This window comes from Salmo salar, chromosome ssa24 (genome assembly GCF_905237065.1).
Source record: "Salmo salar chromosome ssa24, Ssal_v3.1, whole genome shotgun sequence".
NCBI lineage: Eukaryota > Metazoa > Chordata > Actinopteri > Salmoniformes > Salmonidae > Salmo > Salmo salar.
The window spans coordinates 25,656,738-25,682,803 of NC_059465.1; the positions used below are offsets into that span (position 1 = coordinate 25,656,738).

General features: G+C 43.6%; 1 protein-coding gene across 2 annotated transcripts in view; it reads left to right on the forward strand.

Annotated features, from left to right (window-relative positions):
* The window catches only part of nr6a1a (nuclear receptor subfamily 6, group A, member 1a), a 141,290-nt gene that overhangs the window by 72,179 nt on the left and 43,045 nt on the right, over positions 1 to 26,066 (forward strand). The window contains exon 3 of one of the 2 annotated variants that reach the window (XM_014171647.2): positions 7,821 to 7,844. In XM_014171647.2, the coding sequence (XP_014027122.1) occupies positions 7,821 to 7,844 (24 nt within the window). Of the gene's footprint in view, positions 1 to 7,820; positions 7,845 to 24,960; positions 25,331 to 26,066 lie in introns of those variants that run through there. The other variant, XM_014171649.2, reaches the window with a different exon arrangement.

Consider the following 26,066-nt stretch of genomic DNA (forward strand, 5'->3'; position numbering starts at 1 on the left):
TTTTCTAGTCCTCCCAGTTCTGAACATTGCTGCCTGCCCTGACCTTGAGCCTGCCTGCCGTCCTGTACCTATCTGACTCTGACCCTGTTTATGAACTTCTGCCTGTTCTCGACCTGCCTCTTGCCTGCCACTTGTCTATTAATAAATGTCAGAGACTCTAACCATCTGCCTCCTGTGTCTGCATCTGGGTCTCATCCTGTGTCGTTATATAAACATGTTTAGCATCTCCTAGCAACAAGCCACTAATGCAGACCTTTGGAACATCTACATTTTAGTCTAATATATCCATGTAATGTAGCCTACACCATCACAATAATTTAATTTTTTATTTTAGGCAGGTCTAAAGAAACATGATATGAAGAAAGTTTTGTCTATTTCAGAAGTACAGAATAGCATTCTCTGAATTGTCCTTATGTTAGGCCCTGATCTGGCTATGCCATATGGCTGTGGGCTACACTAGTTTGTTTAGCAGACAAGATTTGTTTAGAATTACGTGGCATTGTTTTTTATTATTTTATAGTATGAAGAATACAATTGAGTATAGGTAAATAAAATAGGATATTTTCTCCAAATGATTTCTGAGGGAGTGTGCACATTGAGTGGTTAACAAAGAAACAGGTCCTCCTATATGCTTAATTTAGAGTTATTTATGCAACTTTAGTTGTGATACAAACATTGGGCTATATGTTTCGATTTTTTATAGATTCTAGGGCTGCATGATGCGACTCCAATAATGATTTGAAAAAGTTGCTTCAAAGGCATGAGCTCTGCTTTGTTTCTTATGCAAGCTGCACACACTTCATCAGTCTCTCATTCACAATTTGACAAGCACTTGATAATATTCTCATCAGGCTTAGAATTTCCTGGCGGTATCCCCCTTGTGTGGCTGTAATGCCCCCTAAAAAATCCATGCCTTTTGTAGCCAAAGTGGCTGTTGTGCCCTTGGCCTGAATATAATAATTATAATTCCCTTCTCCCGGCAGCCGTGCCCTGAAGCACCTCTCACTCACACGGCACTCTCAGATATCTAAATTCTTATTAGCCAATTCCCGTCACATGATTGGATCCTTCTCATCGGCATCACAGCTCTGATGTAGGCTACAAGTGAAGACAGACACATCGGGGACGCGACACCGCGCGTCCCTCTTATCGAATTCCAAGGCGCATATTGAAGATGTTAGAAGAACTGTCCACATTTACTTTTCGTCAGCCAACAAGATGAGTAGGCCTAACAAACAGCAAAAGCACTAGCCTATGTCAGTCTACTATCCCCCACAGTACAAAAGCGGACCTATTCTATTGGTCAACTTGTTCTTCTGTGCGAAAAATAAATATTCCAAACATATTCTGGGACAGTTGTGGGATGCTATAGATCCCAGATGAATTAGAACCACACGCATCAAAAAAACTTTTGTTGTCACGCCCTGATCTGTTTCACCTGTCCTTGTGCTTGTCTCCACCCCCCCTACCCTTTTAAAATAAACTTGGAATAGCTAACACAACGTGTCATTGGAACACAGGAGTGATGGTTGCTGATAATGGGCCTCTGTACGCCTATGTAGATATTCCATTAAAAATCTGCCATTTTCAGTGCTAGCTGTGCCACCAGAGATTCTGGGTTCGAGCCCAGGCTCGGCCGCAGCCGGCCGCAACCGGGAGGCCTATGGGGCGGTGCACAATTGGCCCAGCGTCGCCCGGGTTGGGGAGGGTTTGGCCGGCAGGGATATCCTTGTCTCATAGCACACTAGCGACTCCTGTGTTGGGCCGGGCGCAGTGCACGCTGACCAGGTCGCCAGGTGTACATACAGTGTTTCCTCCGACACATTGGTGCGGCTGGCTTCCGGGTTGGATGTGCATTGTGTCAAGAAGCAGTGTGGCTTGGTTGGGTTGTGTTTCGGAGGACGCATGGCTCTCGATCTTCGCCTCTCCCGAGTCCGTACGGGAGTTGCAGCGATGAGACAAGACTGTAACTACTACCAATTGGATACCACGAAATTGGGTCAAAAAAAAAAAAAAAAAAAAAAAAATCTGCCGTTTCCAGCAACAATAGTAATTTACAACAACAATGTCTGTATTTCTGATCAATTTGGTGTTATTTTAATGGAAAAAAATGTGCTTTTCTTTCAAAAACAAGGACATTTCTAAGTGACCCCAAACTTTTGAACGGTAGTGTACATGTCAGTACATACACACAACAAGTAGGTCACATGGGGGAGAGGAGTTGTGTCGTGAGGTGTTGACATCCGAGTGGGATGGGGTTCTGGCTGGGTTTGCTTCATGTGGTTGAGCTAAGTCTTCCATAGTGCAAGTTCAGAGGCCCAAGAAAGGGAAGCCAACCCAACAAATGAAATACGCATTCCCTTCACTGTTAGTTCAGTAAGTTCAGTAATTAGATGGTTGGTCATTGTGTAAAGTCTTTGTTTGTTCCCAGGGTTATTGAACTGTATTGTGTTACAGAGATCCTCCCCTCGTGCAGCCTGTGAATTATTGAGCTGGTTTGGGAAAGCCAGGTGGCTCAACATGAGGAGTATATTTTTAGCCTGTAGTCTCTTAATGGAGGTCTGAGAATGAGGTCTTTAGGGGGGACACTCCCCTTTCTCTCCATTCTCTTTTCCATACTCACCCCCACTCTCTTCTTTTCATCCAATCCCTCTCGTTCTCTTCCTATCCCCTACAGTCTTAGAAAAAAAGGTGCTATCTAGAACCTAAAATCGTTCTTCAGCTGTCCCCATAGGAGAACCCTTTGAATAACCCTTTTTGGTTGCAGGTAGATCCCTTTTGGTTCCAGGTAGAACCCTTTTGGGTTCCACAGAGGGTTCTACCTGGAACCCAAAAGGGTTCTACCTGGAACCAAAAAGGGTTCTACCTGGAACCAAAAAGTGTTCTACCTGGAACCAAAAAGGGTTCTCCTATGGGGACAGCCGAAGAACCCTTTTGGAACCCTTTTTTCTAAGAGTGTACTCCCATCTCTGGCATTCTTTCTCCCGCTCCTCTTCTCTTTTCATACATTTTCGAACTATTATTTGTTTCAAATGAGAGGGTAAAATGGAAGAAGTAGTGTTCTGATATCAGAATATATGCATCTTGTATGGAATGAATAGAGTTCTTCAAGGTATAAAAAAATTAAATATTTAAAATCTGAAAACCTTGAGTCATAAGGTGTTCCTCTATATTCCTCTATACTTGGGGCGGCAGGTAGCCTAGTGGTTAGAGTGTTGGGCCAGTAACTAAAAAGTTTCTATATTGAATCCCTGAGCTGACAAGGTAAAAATCTGTCTTTCTTCCCCTGAACAAGGCAGTTAACCCACTGTTCCTAGGCTGTCATTGTAAATAAGAATTTGTTCTTAACTGACTTGCCTAGTTAAATAAAAAAATACTAATTGACACAGAATGTTAGCATTATGGGAGTCTGCCTATTCTGCCTGTGCTTCTTTGTATGGAAGAGGAGCTGTTAAACTTGCAATGGAAATGCTCACAAGAGGCCCTTGGAATATTAATGGAAGTGGTTAGGTACAATTTTTATGTGACAGATCTTTTTAGTGTGAGTATTCACCATCCACAGTATCCCTCTCACTACTTCATGCCCATCTTTCTCTCCCGTTGCTCTCTCTCTCTCTCTCCCTCTCGTGGCTGACCAGGGCCCATTCATAATTCAGCTCCTTCCATAATTTATCCATTTCAGTCAATACTCAAATTAAATCAAATTGTATTTGTCACATGCGCCAAATACAACAGGTGTAGATTTTACCGTGAAACGCTTACTTTACGAGCCCTTTTCCAACAATACAGAGTTAAAAAGTACAAAAAATCTGTACAAACAATAGTAAGCAAGAATAAACACCATGGGACCACGCAGCCATCATACCGCTCAGGAAGGAGACGCGTTCTGTCTCCTCGAGCTGAACGCACTTTGGTGCAAAAAGTGCAAATCAATCCCAGAACAACAGCAAAGGACCTTGTGAAGATGCTGGAGGAAACGGGTACAAATGTATCTATATCCACAGTAAAACGAGTCCTAAATCGACATAACCTGAAAGGCCGCTCAGCAAGGAAGGAGCCACTGCTCCAAAACCGCCATAAAAAGGCCAGACTACGGTTTGCAACTGCACATGGCTACAAAGATCGTACTTTTTGGAGAAATGTCCTCTGGTCTGATGAAACAAAAAAATAACTGTTTGGCCGTAATGACCCTCATTATATTTGGAGGAAAAAGGGGGACGCTTGCAAGCCGAAGAACACCATCCCAACCATGAAGCACGGGAGTGGCAGCATCATGTTGTGGGGGTGCTTTGCTGCAGGAGGGACTGGTGCACTTCACAAAATGGCATCATGAGAAAGGAAACTTCTGTGGATATATTGAAGCAACATCTCAAGACATTAGTCAGGAAGTTAAAGCTTGGTCGCAAATGGGTCTTCCAAATGGACAATGACCCCAAGCATACTTCCAAAGTTGTGGCAAAATGACTTAAGGACAACAAAGTCAAGGAATTGGAGTGGCCATCACAAAGCCCTGACCTCAATCCTATAGAACATTTGTGGGCAGAACTGAGAAAGCGTGTGCGAGCAAGGAGGCCTACAAACCTGACTCAGTTACACCAGCTCTGTCAGGAGGAATGGGCCACAATTCACCCAACTTATTGTGGGAAGCTTGTGGAAGGCTACCCAAAATCTTTGACCCAAGTTAAACAATTTAAAGGCAATGCTACCAAAATACTAATTGAGTGTATGTACATTTCTGACCCACTGGGAATGTGATGAAAGAAATAAAAGCTGAAATAAATCATTCTCTCTACTATTATTCTGACATTTCACATTCTTAAAATAAAGTGGTGATCCTAACTGACCTAAGACAGGGAATGTTTGCTAGGTTTAAATGTCAGGAATTGTGGAAAAACTGAGTTTAACCTCTTGGGGCTAGGTGGGACGCTAGCGTGCCACCCGTGGTGCACTCCATCAACAGCAGGTGCATTTCAAGAGCGGCAAATTTGAATCCAAATAAATGTCAAAATTCAAATTTTTCAAAAATACAACTATTTTACACCATTTGAAAGATAAACATCTCCTTAATCTAACCACGTTTTACGATTTCAAAAAGGTTTTACGGCGAAAGCATAAATTTAGAGTATGTTAGGACAGTACATTTACAAGAGTTGTGTGTAATGTTTTGTCAAGTCAAAGACAGGGTCACCAAAACCATAAAACCAGCTAAAATGATGCACTAACCTTTTACAATCTCCATCAGATGACACTCCTAGGACATTATGTTAGACAATGCATGCATTTTTAGTTCTATCAAGTTCATATTTATATCCAAAAACAGCGTTTTACTATGGCATTGATGTTGAGGAAATCGTTTCCCTCCAATAACCGGCAGTCAAGTCAGCGTCACAAATTAAATAATTAAAATTAGAAAACATTGGTAAAATATTATATTGTCATTTAAAGAATTATAGATTTACATCTCTTGAACTCAATCAACTTGCCAGATTTAAAAATAACCTTACTGGGAAATCACACTTTGCAATAATCTGAGCACTGCGCCCAGAAAAATACGCGTTGCGATAGAGACTAGACGTCATGTTGGGGAGATCTAAAATCGAAAATACTATGTAAATAATCCATTACCTTTGATTCTCTTCATCAGATGTCACTTCCAGGTATCACAGGTCCATAACGAATGTAGTTTTGTTCAAAAAAGCTCATCATTTATGTCCAAAAATCTCCGTCTCGTTAGCACATGATGTAAGCCAGCCGGACTTCTGTCATGAACGAGGGGAAAACATATATTTCCGTTCGTTCAAACATGTCAAACGTTGTATAGCATAAATCATTAGGGCCTTTTTAACCAGAACATGAATAATATTCAAGGTGGACGAATGCATACTCTTTTATAACGTATTGGAACGAGGGTACCCAACATGAACTCGCGCCAGGTGTCTAATGGGACATCATCGTTCCATGGCTCTTGTTCGGTCAGATCTCCCTCCAGAAGACTCAAAACACTTTGTAAAGGCTGGTGACATCTAGTGGAAGCAATAGGAAGTGCCAAAATATTCCTAAGCCCCTGTGTTTTTCAATGGGATAGGTTTAAAGTCAATACAACACATCAGGTATCCACTTCCTGTCAGAAAATGTCTCAGGGTTTTGCCTGCCAAATGAGTTCTGTTATACTCACAGACACCATTCAAACAGTTTTAGAAACTTTAGAGTGTTTTCTATCCATATATAATAAGTATATGCATATTCTAGTTACTGGGTAGGATTAGTAACCAGATTAAATCGGGTAAAAAAAAAATTATCCAGACGTGCAAATGCTGCCCCCTAGACCCAACAGGTTAAATGTATTTGGCTAAGGTGTATGTAAATTTCCAACTTCTACTGTAGGTAGGGGTAAAAGTGACTAGGCAATCAAGATCGTTCATTAACAGAGTAGCAGCAGCATATGTGAAAGAGTGTGAAAGAGTGTGAAAGTGTGTCTCTCTATGTGTGAGCCAGTGAGTGTGCATAGAGCCAGTGAGTGTGCATAGCGCCAGTGAGTGTGCATAGAGCCAGTGCAGGAGTATCAGTGCAAAAAAAAGGGGGTCATTGTAAATAGTCTGGGTAGCCATTTGATTAACTGTTCAGCAGTATTATGGCTTGCGGGTAGAAGCTGTTCAGGAGCCTTTTAGCCCCAGACTTGCCCTGCGGTAGCAGAGAGAAAAGTTTATGACGGGTGGCTAGAATCTTTGACAATTTTTAGGGCCTTCCTCTGATACCGTCTGGTATAGAGGTCCTGGATGACAGGGAGCTTGGTCCCAGTGATGTACTGGGCTGTACGCACTACCCTCTGTTGCGCCTTACTGTCGGATGCCAAGCTGTTGTTGTACCAAGAGGTGATACAGCCAGTCAAGATGCTCTCAATGGTGCAGCTGTAGAAATACTTCCCTAATCCCTTATTTTTCATGCAAATTAGCAAAAAATCTTTGTCCCCCCCATACAAAAACAGAACAAACCAAACAAGGATAAAGAAGAGGAGAGAGGAGGTCAGTGCAGTCCGATGGAGATCAGTCAGCGCTCATTTCCATAGGCCTCTCTGTCTGATTTGATGCTCTGTGACATATTGAGTCTAATTTGTAGCCTAAAGAACTAAACAGCTGTGGCCTATTTTATTGTGCTGTGTTCCGGTGGGTGATGTCACCATATTTGGCTTGTAAGACTGACCTGTCTTCAGTGGTCAATGTGAAGATGTCAGTAGCATTTCTCTGGACTGCTGATGGAGGAAGAAGGGCAGGGCAGCAGGCCTGTGTAAAGGGTTTTCCACAGTGATTTCACAGTCTACGCCAACGGAGCTACGGAGCTCTGTTTGCGTCGCATTCCAAAAATTCAGCCGCACGAAAGTACGTAAAACTACGTAGAGAGCTACGCAAATTAACCTCCATCGGATCTGTTGCGTAGACTGTGTAGAGCCTAGGTTTTCAATACGTCTTCGTCGTAAAGTGTAAAGAGTGAGAACATGTTTTACTCATTTGTGCTTTCGATTCCTGACTGCTCCAGGACATAGCATACCTATGTGTTGTGAATGCGTGCATACAGGCCCCAGCCTGTCTGGCCAAGAGGGTGTACAGCACACCATATGTGACAGCTAGACACAACATGGCCAATCAGCTGGGATTGGGGGGTCAGTAGATGCAGAGTTTGACTGAATATGAATGAAAATGTATATGGGTTTTGCTAAGGAAGACTATTGATTTTAATGAAACTATGAAATAGGCTTGGTGATCCTTTACATTGGTACTAGTTACTGTATATTAATATGTTGTGTTTCTCTGTCTGTTTTATAGATGAAATTAATGGCAGTAATCTTGGTAAGTACCACAAACACTTTTTAATTGGATCTATTTGCACTTGACGTTTGAACAATGAATCATACTGAACCTCCATTCTAACCATGTTCAGTCACTGAACACACTTGAAGTATATGAGAATGATAATACCATGTTAGAAACTGCCAGGATTCATCTTCTGCACCTCATCACATAAATCCCCCATCTGGTAAAGTAAACCCCAGCACAGTTTGTCTCAGAGTGATTCAGAGCAAACAGCAGGTAAGCTCAGCTCAGTCCAGATATTGTTGTCTCTCGGGTCATTGTGTAACAGTCAGTTCACTTAAACAGGTAGGTATGTGATTGTAAAGATGAGGCTGTGTGATTATCACAGTGATACAGACTCTTGGATAGCCGACCACCCACCAGGCATGGAGGCTTTTTACATTCCTCCCTTCCAGGTGCCGAACACAGAAATGTGACTGGGACATCATCCACGTCAGCCACTCAGCGTCCGCTTCCAGGCCCAGTCAGGGATGCACTATCGGGTGTGCCACCACCGAGGAGAGGGGTTTGGAGGGACTGAAACCAGTCAGACCAGCCTGGCTTGAATGAAGCCTGAATCCCTGCCCACCTGATTAGAGGTCTCACCCAGCCAGCCAGGATGTAATGACAGAATTATGTACTTGTCACTTCCCGTCTGCCCCGGCTGGGCTTATAGTCACGCTAGCCTGGCGCAGCATGTCATTAGCTCCCCAACCGTAGCCCAACGAGAGGCAGCAGCTCTGTCATTTTATAGCTAAATCACAGGGCTCTCTGGAGATCACAGCAACGCTAAATCACTCATGTAACCGCCTACCCCTCGCTCACTTAGTATGCAGAGCTTATATATACTGTATTAACACTGCGGAATTACTGTGACATTGATGGAACTGAGGCGAAGAGATGTCAACGAGGCAAAACTGTTATTCTGGCTGATATTGACCTACTGTGATCATTCCATCTAACTGTGATTGTAAAAATATATTGCTAATAATATTAGAATAATTTTTTAGATGATTTATGGTTATCATCACAGGGATGATTAACAGGCTAGCTCAGCATCCATCAGAGCTCCCACTAATCTGCTGTGATTAGTCTAAGCCCTCTACGCCAGGTTTGGGAAGGAAGGACTGAGTGATGAGAAACTATTCTCCACTCAGAGTTTTGGTTATTTGTTTGGAATTGCTTGTCAAACGTGTAATTACACTGCCATTGGTTTGGATCCTCCCTATGGTACAAAACTGTCGTCACACGAGTCGGAGACATGCAGGATTCCTTCAATAATGTACATAGGCTATGTGATAGCAAAAGCTGCATGCTCTCATGGACTTGGCATAGCAAAAGCTACTATGCAGTTGTCAAACATTCTAGTCCATATTGATCCAAAAGGACCTTTTATACACTACATGACCAAAAGTATGTGGACACCTGCTCATCGAACATCTCGTTCCAAAATATCATGGGCATTAACATGGAGTTGGCCCCCCCTTAGTTGCTATAACAGCCTGCACTCTTCTGGGAAGGCTTTCCACTAGATGTTGGAACATTGCTGTGGGGACTTGCTTCCATTCAGCCACAAGAGCATTAGTGAGGTAAGGCAGTGATGTTGGGCAACTAGGCCTGGCTTGTAATTCATCCCAAAGGTGTTTAGGTCAGGGCTCTGTGCAGGTCAATCAAGTTCTTCCACACCGATCTCGACAAACCATTTCTCTATGGACTTTGCTTTATCCACAGGAGCATTGTCATGCTAAAACAGGAAAGGTCCTTCTCCAATCTGTTGCCACAAAGTTGGAAGCACAGAATCGTCTACAGTGTCATTGTATGTTGTAGCTTTAAGATTTCCCTTCAATGAAACTAAGGGGCCTAGCTCGAACCATGAAAACTGCCCCTAGACCATTATTCCTCCTCTACCAAACTTTACAGTTGACACTATGCATTCGGGAAGGTAGCGTTCTCCTGGCGTCTGCCAAACCCAGATTTTTCCATTTGACTGCTACTCCAGAGAACGCGCTTCCACTGCTCCAGAGTCCAATTTCGGCGAGCTTTAAACCCCTCCAACTGACGCTTGGCATTGCACATGGTGATCTTAGACTTGTGTGCTGCTCGGCCATGGAAACCCATTTCATGAAGCTCAAGATGAACAGTTCTTGTGCTGACGTTCCTTCTAGAGGCAGTTTGGAATTCGGTAGTAAGTGTTGCTATCGAGGACAGACTATTTATATGCGCTAAGGAGCTTCAGCACTCGGTGGTCCCGTCATGTGAGCTTGTGTGGCCTAACATTTCGCTGCTGAGCCGTTGTTGCTCCGAGACGTTTCCACTTCCCAATAACAGCACTTACAGTTGACCAGGGCAGTTCCAGCAGAGCAGAAATTTGATGAACTGACTTGTTGGAAAGGTGGCATCCTATGATGGTGCCACATTGAAAGTCATTGAGCTCTTCAGTAAGGCTATTCTACTGTCAATGTTTGTCTATGGAGATTGCATGGCTGTGTGTATTTGATTTTATACACCTGCCAGCAATGGGTGTGGCTGAAATAGCCAAATCCGCTAATTTGAAGGGGTGTCCACATACTTTTATATATACAGTGCCTTCGGAAAGTATTCAGACCCTTTGACTTTTTCCACATTTTGTTAGGTTACAGCCTTATTCTAAAATTGATTCAATTGTTTTTTTCCCACATCGATCTACACACAATACCCCATAATGACAAAGCAAAAACAGGTTATAAAAAAACTGAAATATCACATTTACATAAGTATTCAGACCCTTTACTCAGTACTTTGTTGAAGCACCTTTGGCAGCGATCACAGCCTCGAGTCTTCTTGGGTATGACGCTACAAGCTTGGCACACATGTTTTTTTTTCTCCAATTCTTCTCTGCAGATCCTCTCAAGCTCTGTCAGGTTGGATTGGGGGCGTTGCTGCAAAGCTATTTTCAGGTCTCTTCAGAAATGTTAGATCGGGTTCATGTCCAGGCTCTTTGGGCCACTCATGGACATTCAGAGAGTTGTCCCGAAGCCACTCCTTCGTTGTCTTGACTGTGTGCTAAGGGTCATTGTCCTGTTGGAAGATGAAGGTCCTGAGCACTCTGGAACATGTTTTCACCAAGGATCTTTTTGTACTTTTCTCCGTTCATCTTTGCCTCGATCCTCACTAGTATCCCAATCCCTGCCGCTGAAAAACATCCCAACACCATGATGCTGCCACCACCATGCTTTACCGTAGGGATGGTGCCAGGTTTCTTCCAGATGTGACGCTTGGCATTCAGGCCAAAGAGTTCAATCTTGGTTTCATCTGACAAGAAATCTTGTTTCTCAAGGTTTGAGAGTCTTTAGGTGACTTTTGGCAAACTCCAAGAGGGCTGTCATGTGCCTTTTACTGAGGAGTGGCTTCCATCTGGCCACTCTACCATAAAGGCCTGATTGGTTGAGTGCTGCAGAGATTGTTCTCCTTCTGGAAGATTCTTCCATCCCCACAGAGGGACTCTGGAGCTCGTTCAGAGTGACCATCAGGTTCTTGGTCACCTCCCTGACCAAGGCCCATCTCCCTCGATTGCTCAGTTTGGCCGGGTGGCCAGTTCTAGGAAGAGGCTTGGTGGTTCCAAACTTCTTCCATTTAACAATGACGGAGGCCACTCTGTTCTTGGGGGCCTTCAATGTTTTAAAACCTATTTTTAATTTCACCTTTATTTAACCATGTAGGCAAGTTGAGAACAAGTTCTCATTTACAACTGCAACCTGGCCAAGATAAAGCAAAGCAGTGTGACAAAAACAACAACACAGAGGTACAAATAAACAAACATACAGTCAATAGCACAATAGAAAAGAAAAATAGAAAAATCTATGTACAGTGTGTGCAAATGTAGAAGAGTAGGGAGGTAGGCAATAATTAGGCCATAGAGGCGAAATCATTACAATTTAGCATTAACACTGGAGTGATAGATGTGCAGATGATGATGTGCAAGTAGAGATACTGGGGTGCAAAAGCGCAAGAGGGTAAGTAATAATATGGGGATGAGGTAGTTGTGTGTGTTATTTACAGATGGGCTATGTACAGGTACAGTAAGCTGCTCTGACAGCTGATGCTTAAAGTTAGAGAGGGAGATATAAGACTCCAGCTTCAGAGATTCGTTCCAGTCATTGGCAGCAGAGAACTGGAAGGAAAGGCAGCCAAAGGAAGTGTTGGCATTGGGGATGACCCGGGCAATATACCTGCTGGAGCGCGTGCTACGGGTGGGTGTTGCTATGGTAAACAGTGAGCTTAGATATGGCGGAGCTTTACCTAGCAAAGACTTATAGATGACCTGGAGCCAGTGGGTTTGGCGAAGGATATGTAGTGAGGGCCAGCCAACGAGAGCATATAGGTCGCAGTGGTAGGTAGTATATGGGGCTTTGGTGACAAAATGGATGGCACTGTGATAGACTACATCCAGTTTGCTGAGTAGAGTGTTGGGGGCTATACTGTAAATGACATCGCCGAAGTCAAGGATGGGTAGGATAGTCAGTTTTACGAGGGTATGTTTGGCAGCATGAGTGAATGAGGCTTTGTTGTGAAATAGGAAGCCGATTCTATATTTAATTTTGGATTGGAGATGCTTAATGTGAGTCTGGAAGGAGAGTTTACAGTCTAACCAGACACCTAGGTATTTGTAGTTGTCCACATATTCTAGGTCAGAACCGTCCAGAGTAGTGATGCTAGTCGGGTGTGAGGGTGTGGGCAACAATCAGTTGAAGAGCATGCACTTAGTTTTACTAGCATTTAAAAGCAGTTGGAGGCCACGGAAGGAGTGTTGTATGGCGTTGAAGCTCGTCTGGAGGGTTGTTAGCACAGTGTCCAAAGAAGGGCCAGATGTATACAGAATGGTGTCGTCTGCGTAGAGGTGGATCAGAGAATCACCAGCAGCAAGAGCAACATCATCATATATACAGAGAAAAGAGTCAGCCCGAGAATTGAACCCTGTGGCACCCCCATAGAGACTGCGAGAGGTCCGGACAACAGGCCCTCCGATTTGACACACTGAACTCTGTCTGAGAAGTAGTTGGTGAACCAGCCGAGACAGTCATTTGAGAAATCAAGGCTATTGAGTCTGCCGATAAGAATGCGGTGATTGACAGAGTCGAAAGCCTTGGCCAGGTCGATGAAGATGGCTGCACAGTACTGTCTTTTATCGATGGCGGTTATGATATCGTTTAGTACCTTGAGCATGGCTGAGGTGCACCCATGACCAGCTAGGAAACCAGATTGCATAGCGGAGAAGGTACGGTGGGATTCGAAATGGTCGGTGATCTGTTTATTAACTTGGCTTTCGAAAGGTTTTAGAAAGACAGGGCAGGATGGATATAGGTCTATAACAGTTTGGGCCTAGAGTGTCACCCCCTTTGAAGTGGGGGATGACCGCGGCAGCGTTCCACTCTTTGGGGATCTCAGACGATACGAAAGAGAGGTTGAATAGGCTAGTAATAGGGGTTGCAACAATTTCGGCAGATAATTTTAGAAAGAAAGGGTCCAGATTGCCTAGCCCAGTTGATTTGTAGGGATCCAGATTTTGCTGCAGGGGGGGCTGAGATGCTGGCCGGGGTAGGGGTAGCCAGGTGGAAAGCATGGCCAGCCCTAGTTAAATGTTTATTTTCGTAGATTTATCGGCGGTGACAATGTTTCCTATCCTCAGTGAAGTGGGCAGCTGGGAGTTGGTGCTCTAATTCTCCAAGGACTTTACAGTGTCCCAAAACATTTTGGAATTAGTGCTATGGGAAGCAAATTTCTGTTTGAAAAAGCTAGTCTTAGCTTTCCTAACTGACTGAGTATATTGGTTCCTGACTTCCCTAAAAAGTTGCGTATCGCGGGGGCTATTCGATGCTAATGCAGAACGCCACAGGATGTTTTTGTGCTGGTCAAGGGCGGTCAAGTCTGGGGTGAACCAAGGGCTATATCTGTTCTTAATTCTACATTTTTTGAATGGGGCATGCTTATTTTAGAAGGTGAGGAAAGCACTTTTGAAGAGCAGCCAGGCATCCTCTACTGATATGATGAGGTCAATATCCTTCCAGGATACCCCGATTAGAAAGGCCTGCTCGCTGAAGTATTTTAGGGAGCGTTTGACAGTGATAAGGGTGGTTGTTTGACCGCGGACCCATTACGCACGCAGGCAACGAGGCAGTGATCGCTGAGATCCTGGTTGAAGACAGCAGAGGTGTTTTTAGAGGGCAAGTTGGTCAGGATGCGATCTAAGAGGGTGCCCATGGTTACAGATTTAGGGTTGTACCTGGTGGGTTCCTTGATAATTTGTGTGAGATTGAGGGCATCTATCTTAGATTGTAGGACGGCCGGGGTGTTAAGCATATCCCAGTTTAGGTCATCTAACAGAACGAACTCTGAAGATAGATGGGGGGGGGGGGGCGATCAATTCACATATGGTGTCCAGGGCACAGCTGGGGGCTTTTGGTACCCTTCCCCAGATCTGTGCCTCAACATAATCCTGTCTCGGAGCTCTACGGACAATTCCTCCGACCTCATTGCTTGGTTTTTGCTCTGACATGCACTGTCAACTGTGGGACATTATATACTGTAGACAGGTGAATGTCTTTCCAAATCATGTCCAATTAATTGAATTTACCACAGGTAGACTCCAATCAAGTTGTAGAAACATATCAAGGATGATCAATGGAAACAGGATGCACCTAAGCTCAATTTCGATTCTCATAGCAAATGGTCTGAATACTTATGTAAATAAGGTATTTCTGTTTTTTATATGTAATACATTGCTCTTGATAGTATCACTGATATTTAATAAGCTTACGTATCGGCCTAACGGCCTTCGTCAGAGCTTTTGTGAATTTTCTGAAAACAGCACCTCTATGTAGACCTAGCCCCACCCACATCCGTTCCACGTATGGAAAGGCGTTGGAGGCAAAGGAAAAATAAATAAGTGCTACCAAACATAACAATATGCATTTCACAAATATTACAAAAGTGTATAGATACACTTTTTTTCCTTCATCCTGTTTCAACTGTTGCCATGCACCTGCAACAAGATTGCTCAGATGTGCGAGTGCCTTTTGAATATGTAATACATTTGCAATAATTTATAATAACCTGTTTTTGCTTTGTCATTATGGGCTGTTGTGTGCAGATTGCTTTGTGTTTTTGTCACAGTTGTCGTAGGGTAGAGTGGACCAAAACGCAGCAGGAATATGTGCACTCATCTTCTTTTATTAAATGGACAAAGAAGGTAAACCAAAACGTACACAAAAACGAATAACAGGCTGGTAAGGCACAAAGCTATACACAGCACAATATCCCACAAAAAAAACATGAAAACAAACTCCTAATTATAGGACCTGCAATCAGAAGCAACAATAACCAGCTGCTTCCAATTGAAGATCCAACCCCAATAAACTAAACATAGAAATAGACTAGACTAGACAGAACATAGAAATACACTAACATAGAACAGTGCCCAAAAACCCCGGAATACATAAATCAAACACCCCTCTACATAGACACACACCCCGAACCACATAAACCAAATACCCCCTGCCACGTCCTGACCAAACTACAACAACAAATAACCCCTATACTGGTCAGGACGTGACAGATTTGAATTTTTTTATCAATTTTAGAGTAAGGCGTTAATGATGTTAATTTGATCACTGTTGCGCTGCAGGAAATTCGAATGAGCCTCGTGATTTGGTCTCCACTATGACGTAGAAGTATATCTTAACTATAGCCTACTGTAGCCTTTCAAAATGTAGTTATTGTTCGAAAGTATGAAGTGTTTAAAAAAATATATATATAATTATCTAATCCTCCTGCTGCAGAATTGTTTTACAAAACAACTGTCAAATTAATATTTTACATCTGTATGGATCCTTTTTTCTTACAATATTTGCTTTAGTTGAAGGTCCATGCTACAGTTGGTGACATAAGCTAATAATGAAGGTGCAGGGCCTGATTATACAATATACATTTGTTTATTTTGTTTTACATCAAGAACATGACCTCTTCCACTAAGATTTGCGTCAGCTTAACTTTGCCCTTTAGTGGGGCATGTTGTGTAAGTAAGGGCCACAACATGAATAATGTTGGTATTTGTGAGGCAGGCAGGCTGGTCTGAGTGTAAAGCTAACTGGAGCAGGAGAATGGCGCTGTTCGGCGAGGTTCACGGCTGTTATTCTTACAGGCGATGAGCGTGAAAGGAATTAATGCCATCTGACAGTTCTGGAGCAAGAAGAGGAGGGCTGGACGGAAAAGGAGGAGAGCGAGAGGAGAACGAGAGAGAGGAGAGGGGGTGTGAGAAGAGATAGAGGAGGTATGGATGGATGGAGAAGGGGAAGAGAGGAAAGTACATTGGGGAAGTGTTGGATGAGGGAGACAAGGAAAGAGGGAATGAGCTAGATATGGAGAAAGCAAGGATGAGCAAAATGGGGGAAGAGAGGGGGAGGGAGCAGGAATGAACTAGATACTATAGGAACCACCACTGTTCACCACCACAAAGAATGTCATATGGGGTCTATAGATGATTTCATGAAGACACATGCAAAGTAGACTGGAATGTAACTCCAATGCATGCTGGCTTAACAGGCATGTTTGAAATGCTCTGAGACACTTTTAACTCTGACATTTTATCACACAGTCAAGCAAATCCAGTGTGGCTAGTATGTGTGATTTAGCTAAGGCCAAATTGAATACTTGCCAGTCATTCTGGAATTGAGCCTCTAAGAGGATTCCTATGATAAGTCCCCAGGTGGGTTCAGTCTAGGAGATTTCTAACTGAGGTGAACATGGTCATTCATAGAATGCTGAGAATACTCGTAGGGCTGAAAACTGAAGATGGAAAAAAAATGGAAAGAACTATGGGTGAGGGATAGACAGACTGAGAATAGAGGGGCAAGACAGCTTCCTAATGCTAATGAGGATTATAGAGACAGAGAAAAGAGACATGGCATGTGAGGGAGAGACCGAGTGAGAGAAAAGAGACATGATGGAAGGTGAGTGAAGGATAGACAGAGAGAGGAAAGGGACAGGAAAGCGAGCAAAACAGACAGGAGAGGAGAGGGACAGGGAAGCGAGCAAAATAGACAGAAGGAGAGGAGAGGGACAGGGAAGCGAGCAAAACAGACAGAAGGAGAGGAGAGGGACAGGGAAGCGAGCAAAACAGACAGAAGGAGAGGAGAGGGACAGGGAAGCGAGCAAAACAGACAGAAGGAGAGGAGAGGGACAGGGAAGCGAGCAAAACAGACAGAAGGAGAGGAGAGGGACAGGGAAGCGAGGGAGGATCACACTGTAATTTGGCAGGCTCCAGGACCACAGTCCACAGCAGACTCCTTTTGGAGGAGGAGCAGCAGACAGAGATCTGCACCCTTCTGTCTGTGAAACCTGTCATTATCATGTTGGCTGAGAGAAGAAAACAACGTCTTGATGTCTCATCCTTAAAAACACACAAACCCCTCTGCTACTGAACTCCAGACAGCCCAGACGCTTGATGTCGAGACTATCTCTGTCTTTTAGTGGTTTGAGTGGGGGGCCTTGCTTTATTTATAGAACACGGTGTTGTAGGTCTAACCCTACTGAATGTGGTGTAGGTAAGGATCAAGACTAGTACAGCCTGGTTTAACATATAGAAATTGAACCATAAGAAAATTGTTTATCACGTCATGGGGAAGACAATAGCTTTCCATATGGTTTTACCAATCAAAAACCTCCAAAACCACACATTTAGTGAGGTGATATTATTTTATACTAGTGATACTATTATAGTGATTGCCTATAATAGAGACAGCAATGCTCCTCTCTGAAATAAGCAGTGTGTGTTGTTTGATCCAAGGCTTATGGTAAAAGCCAGACTAAAACCCTCAAACACTGTGTCTGTGAGCTGGGCTCATTCCCTGTCATCATCTGTCTCTAGCACGGTATACCTGTCTGCTGTAGGTTATCATAGGTTCTGTCTCTCTAGCACGGTATAACTGTCTGCTGTAGGTTATCATAGGTTCTGTCTCTCTAGCACGGTATACCTGTCTGCTGTAGGTTATCATAGGTTCTGTCTCTCTAGCACGGTATACATGTCTGCTGTAGGTTATCATAGGTTCTGTCTCTAGCACGGTATACCTGTCTGCTGTAGGTTATCATAGGTTCTGTCTCTAGCACGGTATACCTGTCTGCTGTAGGTTATCATAGGTTCTGTCTCTAGCACGGTATACCTGTCTGCTGTAGGTTATCATAGGTTCTGTCTCTAGCACGGTATACCTGTCTGCTGTAGGTTATCATAGGTTCTGTCTCTAGCACGGTATACCTGTCTGCTGTAGGTTATCATAGGTTCTGTCTCTCTAGCACGGTATACCTGTCTGCTGTAGGTTATCATAGGTTCTGTCTCTAGCACGGTATACCTGTCTGCTGTAGGTTATCATAGGTTCTGTCTCTAGCACGGTATACCTGTCTGCTGTAGGTTATCATAGGTTCTGTCTCTCTAGCACGGTATACCTGTCTGCTGTAGGTTATCATAGGTTCTGTCTCTAGCACGGTATACCTGTCTGCTGTAGGTTATCATAGGTTCTGTCTCTAGCACGGTATACCTGTCTGCTGTAGGTTATCATAGGTTCTGTCTCTAGCACGGTATACCTGTCTGCTGTAGGTTATCATAGGTTCTGTCTCTAGCACGGTATACCTGTCTGCTGTAGGTTATCATAGGTTCTGTCTCTCTAGCACGGTATACCTGTCTGCTGTAGGTTATCATAGGTTCTGTCTCTAGCACGGTATACCTGTCTGCTGTAGGTTATCATAGGTTCTGTCTCTAGCACGGTATACCTGTCTGCTGTAGGTTATCATAGGTTCTGTCTCTAGCACGGTATACCTGTCTGCTGTAGGTTATCATAGGTTCTGTCTCTCTAGCACGGTATACCTGTCTGCTGTAGGTTATCATAGGTTCTGTCTCTAGCACGGTATACCTGTCTGCTGTAGGTTATCATAGGTTCTGTCTCTAGCACGGTATACCTGTCTGCTGTAGGTTATCATAGGTTCTGTCTCTCTAGCACGGTATACCTGTCTGCTGTAGGTTATCATAGGTTCTGTCTCTAGCACGGTATACCTGTCTGCTGTAGGTTATCATAGGTTCTGTCTCTAGCACGGTATACCTGTCTGCTGTAGGTTATCATAGGTTCTGTCTCTAGCACGGTATACATGTCTGATGTAGGTGATCATAGGTGGAAGAGATTGTATAATGGTGGTGCCTATACATGTCTTTGTTTGTATAAGAGCGAGTTGGTTCACGTTGGAGTTATCTGTCTCTTGGTCCACTGAGTGAGTGAGTGGACCTGAGAGGGCTCACTAGTTTCTGTTGTCTCCCTCTGCTGGTGAATCCTCTGAAGTCTGGTCATGTTGAGGCTGTAAAGACCAACGCCCTGTGTTGGTTTCCCCGCAGCGCTAAAGGGCCCTACCCTCTTTTCCTCTGCTTACGTAATATGACATCATGCGTTGGGTTCCCTGCAGCGCTAAATGGCCCTTCCCACTTCTCCTCTGCTTACGTAATATGACATAATGTGTTTGTTTCCCTGCAGCGCTAAATGGCCCTTCCCTCTTCTCCTCTGCTTACGTAATATGACATCATGTGTTGGGTTCCCTGCAGCGCTAAATGGCCCTTCCCTCTTCTCCTCTGCTTACGTAATATGACATCATGTGTTGGGTTCCCTGCAGCGCTAAATGGCCCTCCCTCTCTTCTTCTGCTTACGTAAAATGACATCATGCGGTGGGTTCCCTGCAGCACTAAATGGCCCTCCCTCTTCTCCTGTGCTTACATAATATGACATCATGTGTTGGGTTCCCTGCAGCGCTAAATGGCCCTCCCTCTCTTCCTCTGCTTACGTAATATGACATAATGTGTTTGTTTCCCTGCAGCGCTAAATGGCCCTTCCCTCTTCTCCTCTGCTTACGTAAAATGACATCATGCGGTGGGTTCCCTGCAGCTCTAAATGGCCCTTCCCTCTTCTCCTCTGCTTACGTAAAATGACATCATGCGGTGGGTTCCCTGCAGCGCTAAATGGCCCTTCCTTCTTCTCCTCTGCTTACGTAAAATGACATCATGTGTTAGGTTCCCTGCAGCGCTAAATGGCCCTCCCTCTCTTCCTCTGCTTACGTAATATAACATCATGTGTTGGGTTCCCTGCAGCGCTAAATGGCCCTTCCCTCTTCTCCTCTGTTTGTGTAATATGACATCATGTGTTGGGTTCCCTGCAGCGCTAAATGGCCCTTCCTTCTTCTCCTCTGCTTACGTGATATGACATCATATTGCTGTTGTTTTTACTGTGTTTAGGGTTGCCACCCAAATACTTATTTTGTTTCCCAGGTTATTTAATACTCGCACTAACCATTTATGTTTTTACAGAACTATCTCCATATAGCTATAGGCATATGGATTTTTCTGTGTTAGTTACTGTAACAGGATATGAATGTCTCTCACTTAATACTGTTTAGTATAGGGCCCAGATGGCCCAGATGGCTAGGAAGTTAGGGGTAGTGTTATCTTCATCCATTACTTGTATGACACCATATGGTTGTCTATGACTTTACAGGTCGAAACAGAGAGAGTTTTGTTGGCAGTAGTTTTTAAACTCACAAAGTTCTGTTCTGTAAAAGGCCATGTGTTCTATGATTGATTTGATATTTTGCTTGGGATGAAACAGAATATATTGAAGATATTAGTGTAAGTCTTGTTAAATGGATGATGAATGGATTCTAAAGATGCTCTGTTTTAGGTATCAGTGTTTTTAATGTTTATTAGTGTTGACACTGGCCAGTTCAGTTCAGTTTGAAACACCCTCAGGAAGTGCAGGGCGAAATCAGGCTCATTGACCTATGTCATCAGTGTCCCAAAAAGCTAAAGCATCTTTGGAACATATTGTGGTTCATTGTAAATCTAATCTTTGGGAGTCACACCCCTACCCTTACTGACAATCACAATTAATGTCTTAATTCTGCTGTATGACACTTCTTAGGGAGGCGGGGGGAGGGGGAGCAATAAAAAAAAGACATCCCTTTGTTACTCTAATGTTTAGAGAAATGCAAAAAAATTAACAATAATCTCTTTGGTTTATATTAACATTTCTGTAAACAACTTTACATGGTCACTATGGTTGTGTCCTGGTCTTTGTTTTGTGGTATCACCCCCAAATTGATACCTGTATCTCCTATATTTCTTATGGTTATTTGTATTCATCTTCTAAGATAAAGTTTCATTTTCAAATCATTTTTCTCCTTGATTTGACTTTTGCCACTTTCTATTCCCCGAAACATGTAATATTTTTGGGGACATATGGTTATTTGTCTTCATAATAATAACATTTAGCAGATCCTTTTAGCCAAAGCAATTTACAGTCACGCATGCAAACATTTTACATATGGGTGGTTGTGGGAATTTAACCCACTACCCTGGCATTATAACCACCATGCTCTACCAAATGAGCTACAAAGGACCGAGAATAGACTATGTTTCTAAACACTTCTACATTAATGTTGATGCTACCATGATTACGGATAATCCTGAATGAATCGTGAATAATGATGAGTGAGAAAGTTACAGACGCACCAATATCATACCCCCAAGACATGCTAACCTTCCCTGTTATTGTAATGGTGAGAGGTTAGCATGTCTTGGGGCTATGATATTGGTGCGTCTGTAACTTTCTCACTCATCATTACTCACAATTCATTCAGGGTTATCCATAACCATGGTAACATCCACATTAATGTAGAATTGTTTAGAAACATAGTCTATTCTTATTTACAATAAAAGGGACACCAAACTGACACAATACATTATTTACCGTTCAGTTCTATTGGGCACAAAACAATCTGAAACACAATCAAAACAAACAGTAAATGCATCCAACAAGTTTGTGGAGTTTGTAGATCTCACTGTTTATAACCTCCCTCAGTGTTTAACCAGATAGAGCAGGATTGTTTGGGAATTACATGATCAAATACACAAGGCCTGGGACATCCATGAGACGTTTAGAGGTAACCTCTACCTGACCTGACCTGGGCCTCGGGGCCTGTTGTAGAACATAATGCCTCTCCACATCACGCTGATAACTAACCAAGGTCATTTTAGGCACCATCGTCTGCTGTAACTTCAAGGTTAAAGGCAAAATGGCTGATTTTGCTGTTTATCTTCGCCGTGTGCATGGGGGAGATGAAGGTGCCGAGGTCAAGGGTGACATATGGCCAGTTCCCATGGCCGAGCTCCCCAATCCTCATCATCAGACTTGGCTTCCTATTAGCATCGACAAACTGAGGTTATGCCCTTCAAAACATGACATTTCCTTCAGACGTACAGACTTGCCAAAAACATATGTATGGCATCTGTCTGTCCCGTGCTTATCTTATTAAAGTGTAGAATGGTGCACTGTCTGTATTTCTATCATATGAAATAATAGTGCAATAACACAAACAACCACCATTTTACTGAATATGAGTTGTGTTGTGATTAGTGCATATCAACCAGTGGTGGTCGGTGCTGTTCAATATTAGGGAGAGGGATTTTTATGAGCATTTCTATTACAGCATGTTGGATGACTGTCATTCATATTACGTTCACCCAGCTCAATGTAACATCGATAGGTTTAGGCTACTACATGATTCTTGAATTTGCCCTATGCTCATTATGAGGTTGCTACAACCTAGCCTACAAATGAAAGTTTATAACGTAGGTGCACAGGTCGAGAGACAAATTGGAGTAATCAAGGTGACAGACAGTGACACAATCAATACTGCCTTGCACACTCTTGCCTGCATCAAGCTGATCAGGGGTGTAATCATTAGTCCAAACATTTGCAAAACCTTCCATTTTGCCAGTAAACAAATTCTGGTAGGTCCCTCCCGTTTCGTTCCATTTGCTTCTGTTTATGAAACTTTTTCAACAGAATTGGCGGAATGAATACATCCCTGATCACCTGCATAGACAGTTGAATTTCAAATCAGCCACATACAACATCATCACTTCGCTTGCTGTAAAATTCCTTCTCGCATTTATGCACTCTCATCCTCTCATCTTTTCCCTTCACTTGTCGATTCACAACAGTTGTCTATGACCAGGCAGAAAAACCTCTCCAAGCCAAACCTTCTTACCATAACTGCTAACCGGTACACAGCCTACACCATTGTCACCAAATTAACGTTATAGTCCACACACTACAACTAACGCATTAGTAAACCCACAATCCACCCAGTCTGTAATACCAACATGTTTCAAGCAGACCACCATAGTCCCTGTGCCCAAGAACACTAAGGTAACCTGCCTGAATGACTACCGACCTGTAGCACTCACGTCTGTAACCATGAAAGACTTTGAAAGGCTGGTCATGGCTCACATACACCATTATCCCAGAAACCCTAGACCCACTCCAATTTGCATACCGCACCAACAGATCCACAGATGATGCAATCTCTATTGCAACTGGATCCTGAACTTCCCGATGGGCTGCCCCCAGGTGGTAAGAGTAGGTAACAACACAGCCGCCACGCTGATCCTCAACACGGGGGCCCCTCAGGGGTGTGTGCTCAGTCCCCTCATGTATTCCCTGTTCACTCATGACTGTACGGCCAGGCACGACTCTAACACCATCATTAAGTTTGTTGATGACACAACAGTGGTAGACCTGATCACCGACAACAATGAGACAGCCTATAGGGAGGAGGTCAGAGGCTTGACCGTGTGGTGCAAGGACAACAACCTCTCCCTCAACGTGATCAAGACAAAGGAGATGATCGTGGATTACAGGAAGAGGAGGACCGAGCACGCCCCCATTCTCATCGACGGGGCTGTAGTGGAGCAGATTGAGAGCTTCAAGTTCCTTGGCGTCCACATCACCAACAAACTAACATGGTCCAAGCACACCAAAACAGTTGTGAAGAGGGCACGACAAAACCTATTCCTCCTCGAGAGCATCCTGACAGGTTGCATCACTGCTCGGCCTCCGACCGCAAGGCACTACAGAGGGTAGTGTGTACGGCCCAGTACATCACCGGGGCCAAGCTTCCTGCCATCCAGGACCTCTATACCAGGCGGTTTCAGAGGAAGGCCCTAAACATTTTCAAAAACTCCAACCACCCTAGTCATAGACTGTTCTCTCTGCTACGGCACAGCAAGCGGTACCGGAGCACCAAGTCTAGGTCCAAGAGGCTTCTAAACAGCTTCTACCCCCAAGCCACAAGACTCCTGAACAGCTAATCAAATGGAAACCCGGACTATTTGCATTGCCCCCCCAACCCCCCACCTTCTTCTATGCTGGTGCTACTCTCTGTTATTGTCTATGCATAGTCACTTTAATAACTCTACCTACATGTACATATTACCTCAAATACCTCGACATTACTGTAATCTGGGAGACGGCGAGACTTGTCTTTGGCTACTACAATACTAGAGCAGGTCTGTTGATGGATCAGCAATCTGCTATTTTACTACTACTATGACTGATACTAGTACTACTACTACTACGAACAATGGTCACTATCCACCCCACCTAAACATGCTAAAATGTGAATGTCTCTGTCCTTGTATTCTGCCTCTCTCTCTATCAGTCTCTCCCTATCCTCCATGGCATTTGAATGTGTTAAGCCTCTTATATGTGACTTACTGAGGTAGTTCATTAGCATCGACATTGGGGGTGGGCTGTGGGTTGTGAGCCTGTGGGGCTGTGGGAGAGTGAACAAGTGGCTGCAGTATTAGCAGGATGGAGCTCAGGAGGGTGGGCTGAGACCTGACTGGACAGGACAAGGGTGACCGGTAGTGTGAGGTCCCCAGGAGAGGAGGGTACAGGGTAGAGAATCATTAGGGTAACAGGGTAACAGTAGAGTACGTGGTCCACTGGTTCAGAACGGGACACTTCATAACATGGCTTCCTGGAGAGGACACGAGGGATGAAGGAGGAAAATCTATTGGATGGTAATGGTAAGGTTACTGGTTTGTTACCTAGCACTGACACCTTGGCTAACTCTATTTGCCTTCTATTGACTAAATTACTTGATTAGTTAATGTCAGTGTGTGTTGTCAGCTTGAACCTGTGTTTATGCTTGGACGTGCACTTTGGTCCTCTGTGGAAGGGGAGTTTAATTTGGCCAGGGGGAGCATTGTTCAACAGCAGAGAAAATAGGATCATCAGTTCCACTCAGATAACCCCTAACCATCATTGGACCTCAAGCCAAGCTGTGACCCCAGGGCTTGAACTATGTGGTCATGTGACCAGGCAGTAAAGTGACCAGTGGTGTTGGCTTAGGAGTCTATGCTCAGAGAGAGGACAGGCTGTAGACGGAGGAGGTTGTCTGTCAGAGAGAGCGAGAGAGAGAGAGAGAGACAGAGACAGAGAGAGAGAGACAGAGACAGAGAGAGAGAAGGACAAGAGTCATGAGGCTCCCATGCCCTGTGGCCTTTCTTTAGCGGAATCTGTGCATGAATGGCGTCCCAGCAAACTGGGAGAAGCATGAAATGGATACATGGAAAGGTAAGAGAGGATGGGAGAGTGAAAGGGGTTGGGTCTATTGCCTTTATGGCCAATACTTTAAGCAACCTTACATCCGGATGTATAAATGAGAGAACTGACTAGCATTTAGTTGAAGGGCTAATCAATGGTTTAGTCAAATTATTTTCTTCGTTTCGTATTTTCTTCTTCGGAAAGAAAAGACTGGTTACAAACCCATTATGTAATGATATTGTGACCAGTTTGTCACTTTTGTTGCAGCTGTACTTTCCAAGATATACATATATGTAATAAAATAAATGACTTGCTATTTGAGGGGATTGTGTCCTTATATTTGTTATTCCAAATATGTTTGTGTATTTTGTTGAATAATCAGTTCATTTTCATGAATTTGTGAATACACATTTGAGGACTGTTCACATCTTTTCAGCATATTTTGCCATATTTCAACGTGTGTTCATTTTAATGTAGTAGAGTGGGTATTGGTATGTGTAGTTGAGTGCTGTTGTGTACTGCTGAGTGGGGTAACAAATGTATTGATCTGTGGTCTGTGTCTGTGGCCCATCTGGAAAAGGTTTTGTCCCCAGTCCGCATTGTTTATGTGATGGAGGAGAGGTTAGGATTACTAAACTGGGCAGTGTTAAACCCCTGGGTTGGCCAATTTCTGACTACCTTTCTAAACCTAACACAGTTTCACTTTATTTAACCTCATTTCAATTCATATCAGAGTGTACTTACTACCTTTTAATGAATATTTGAG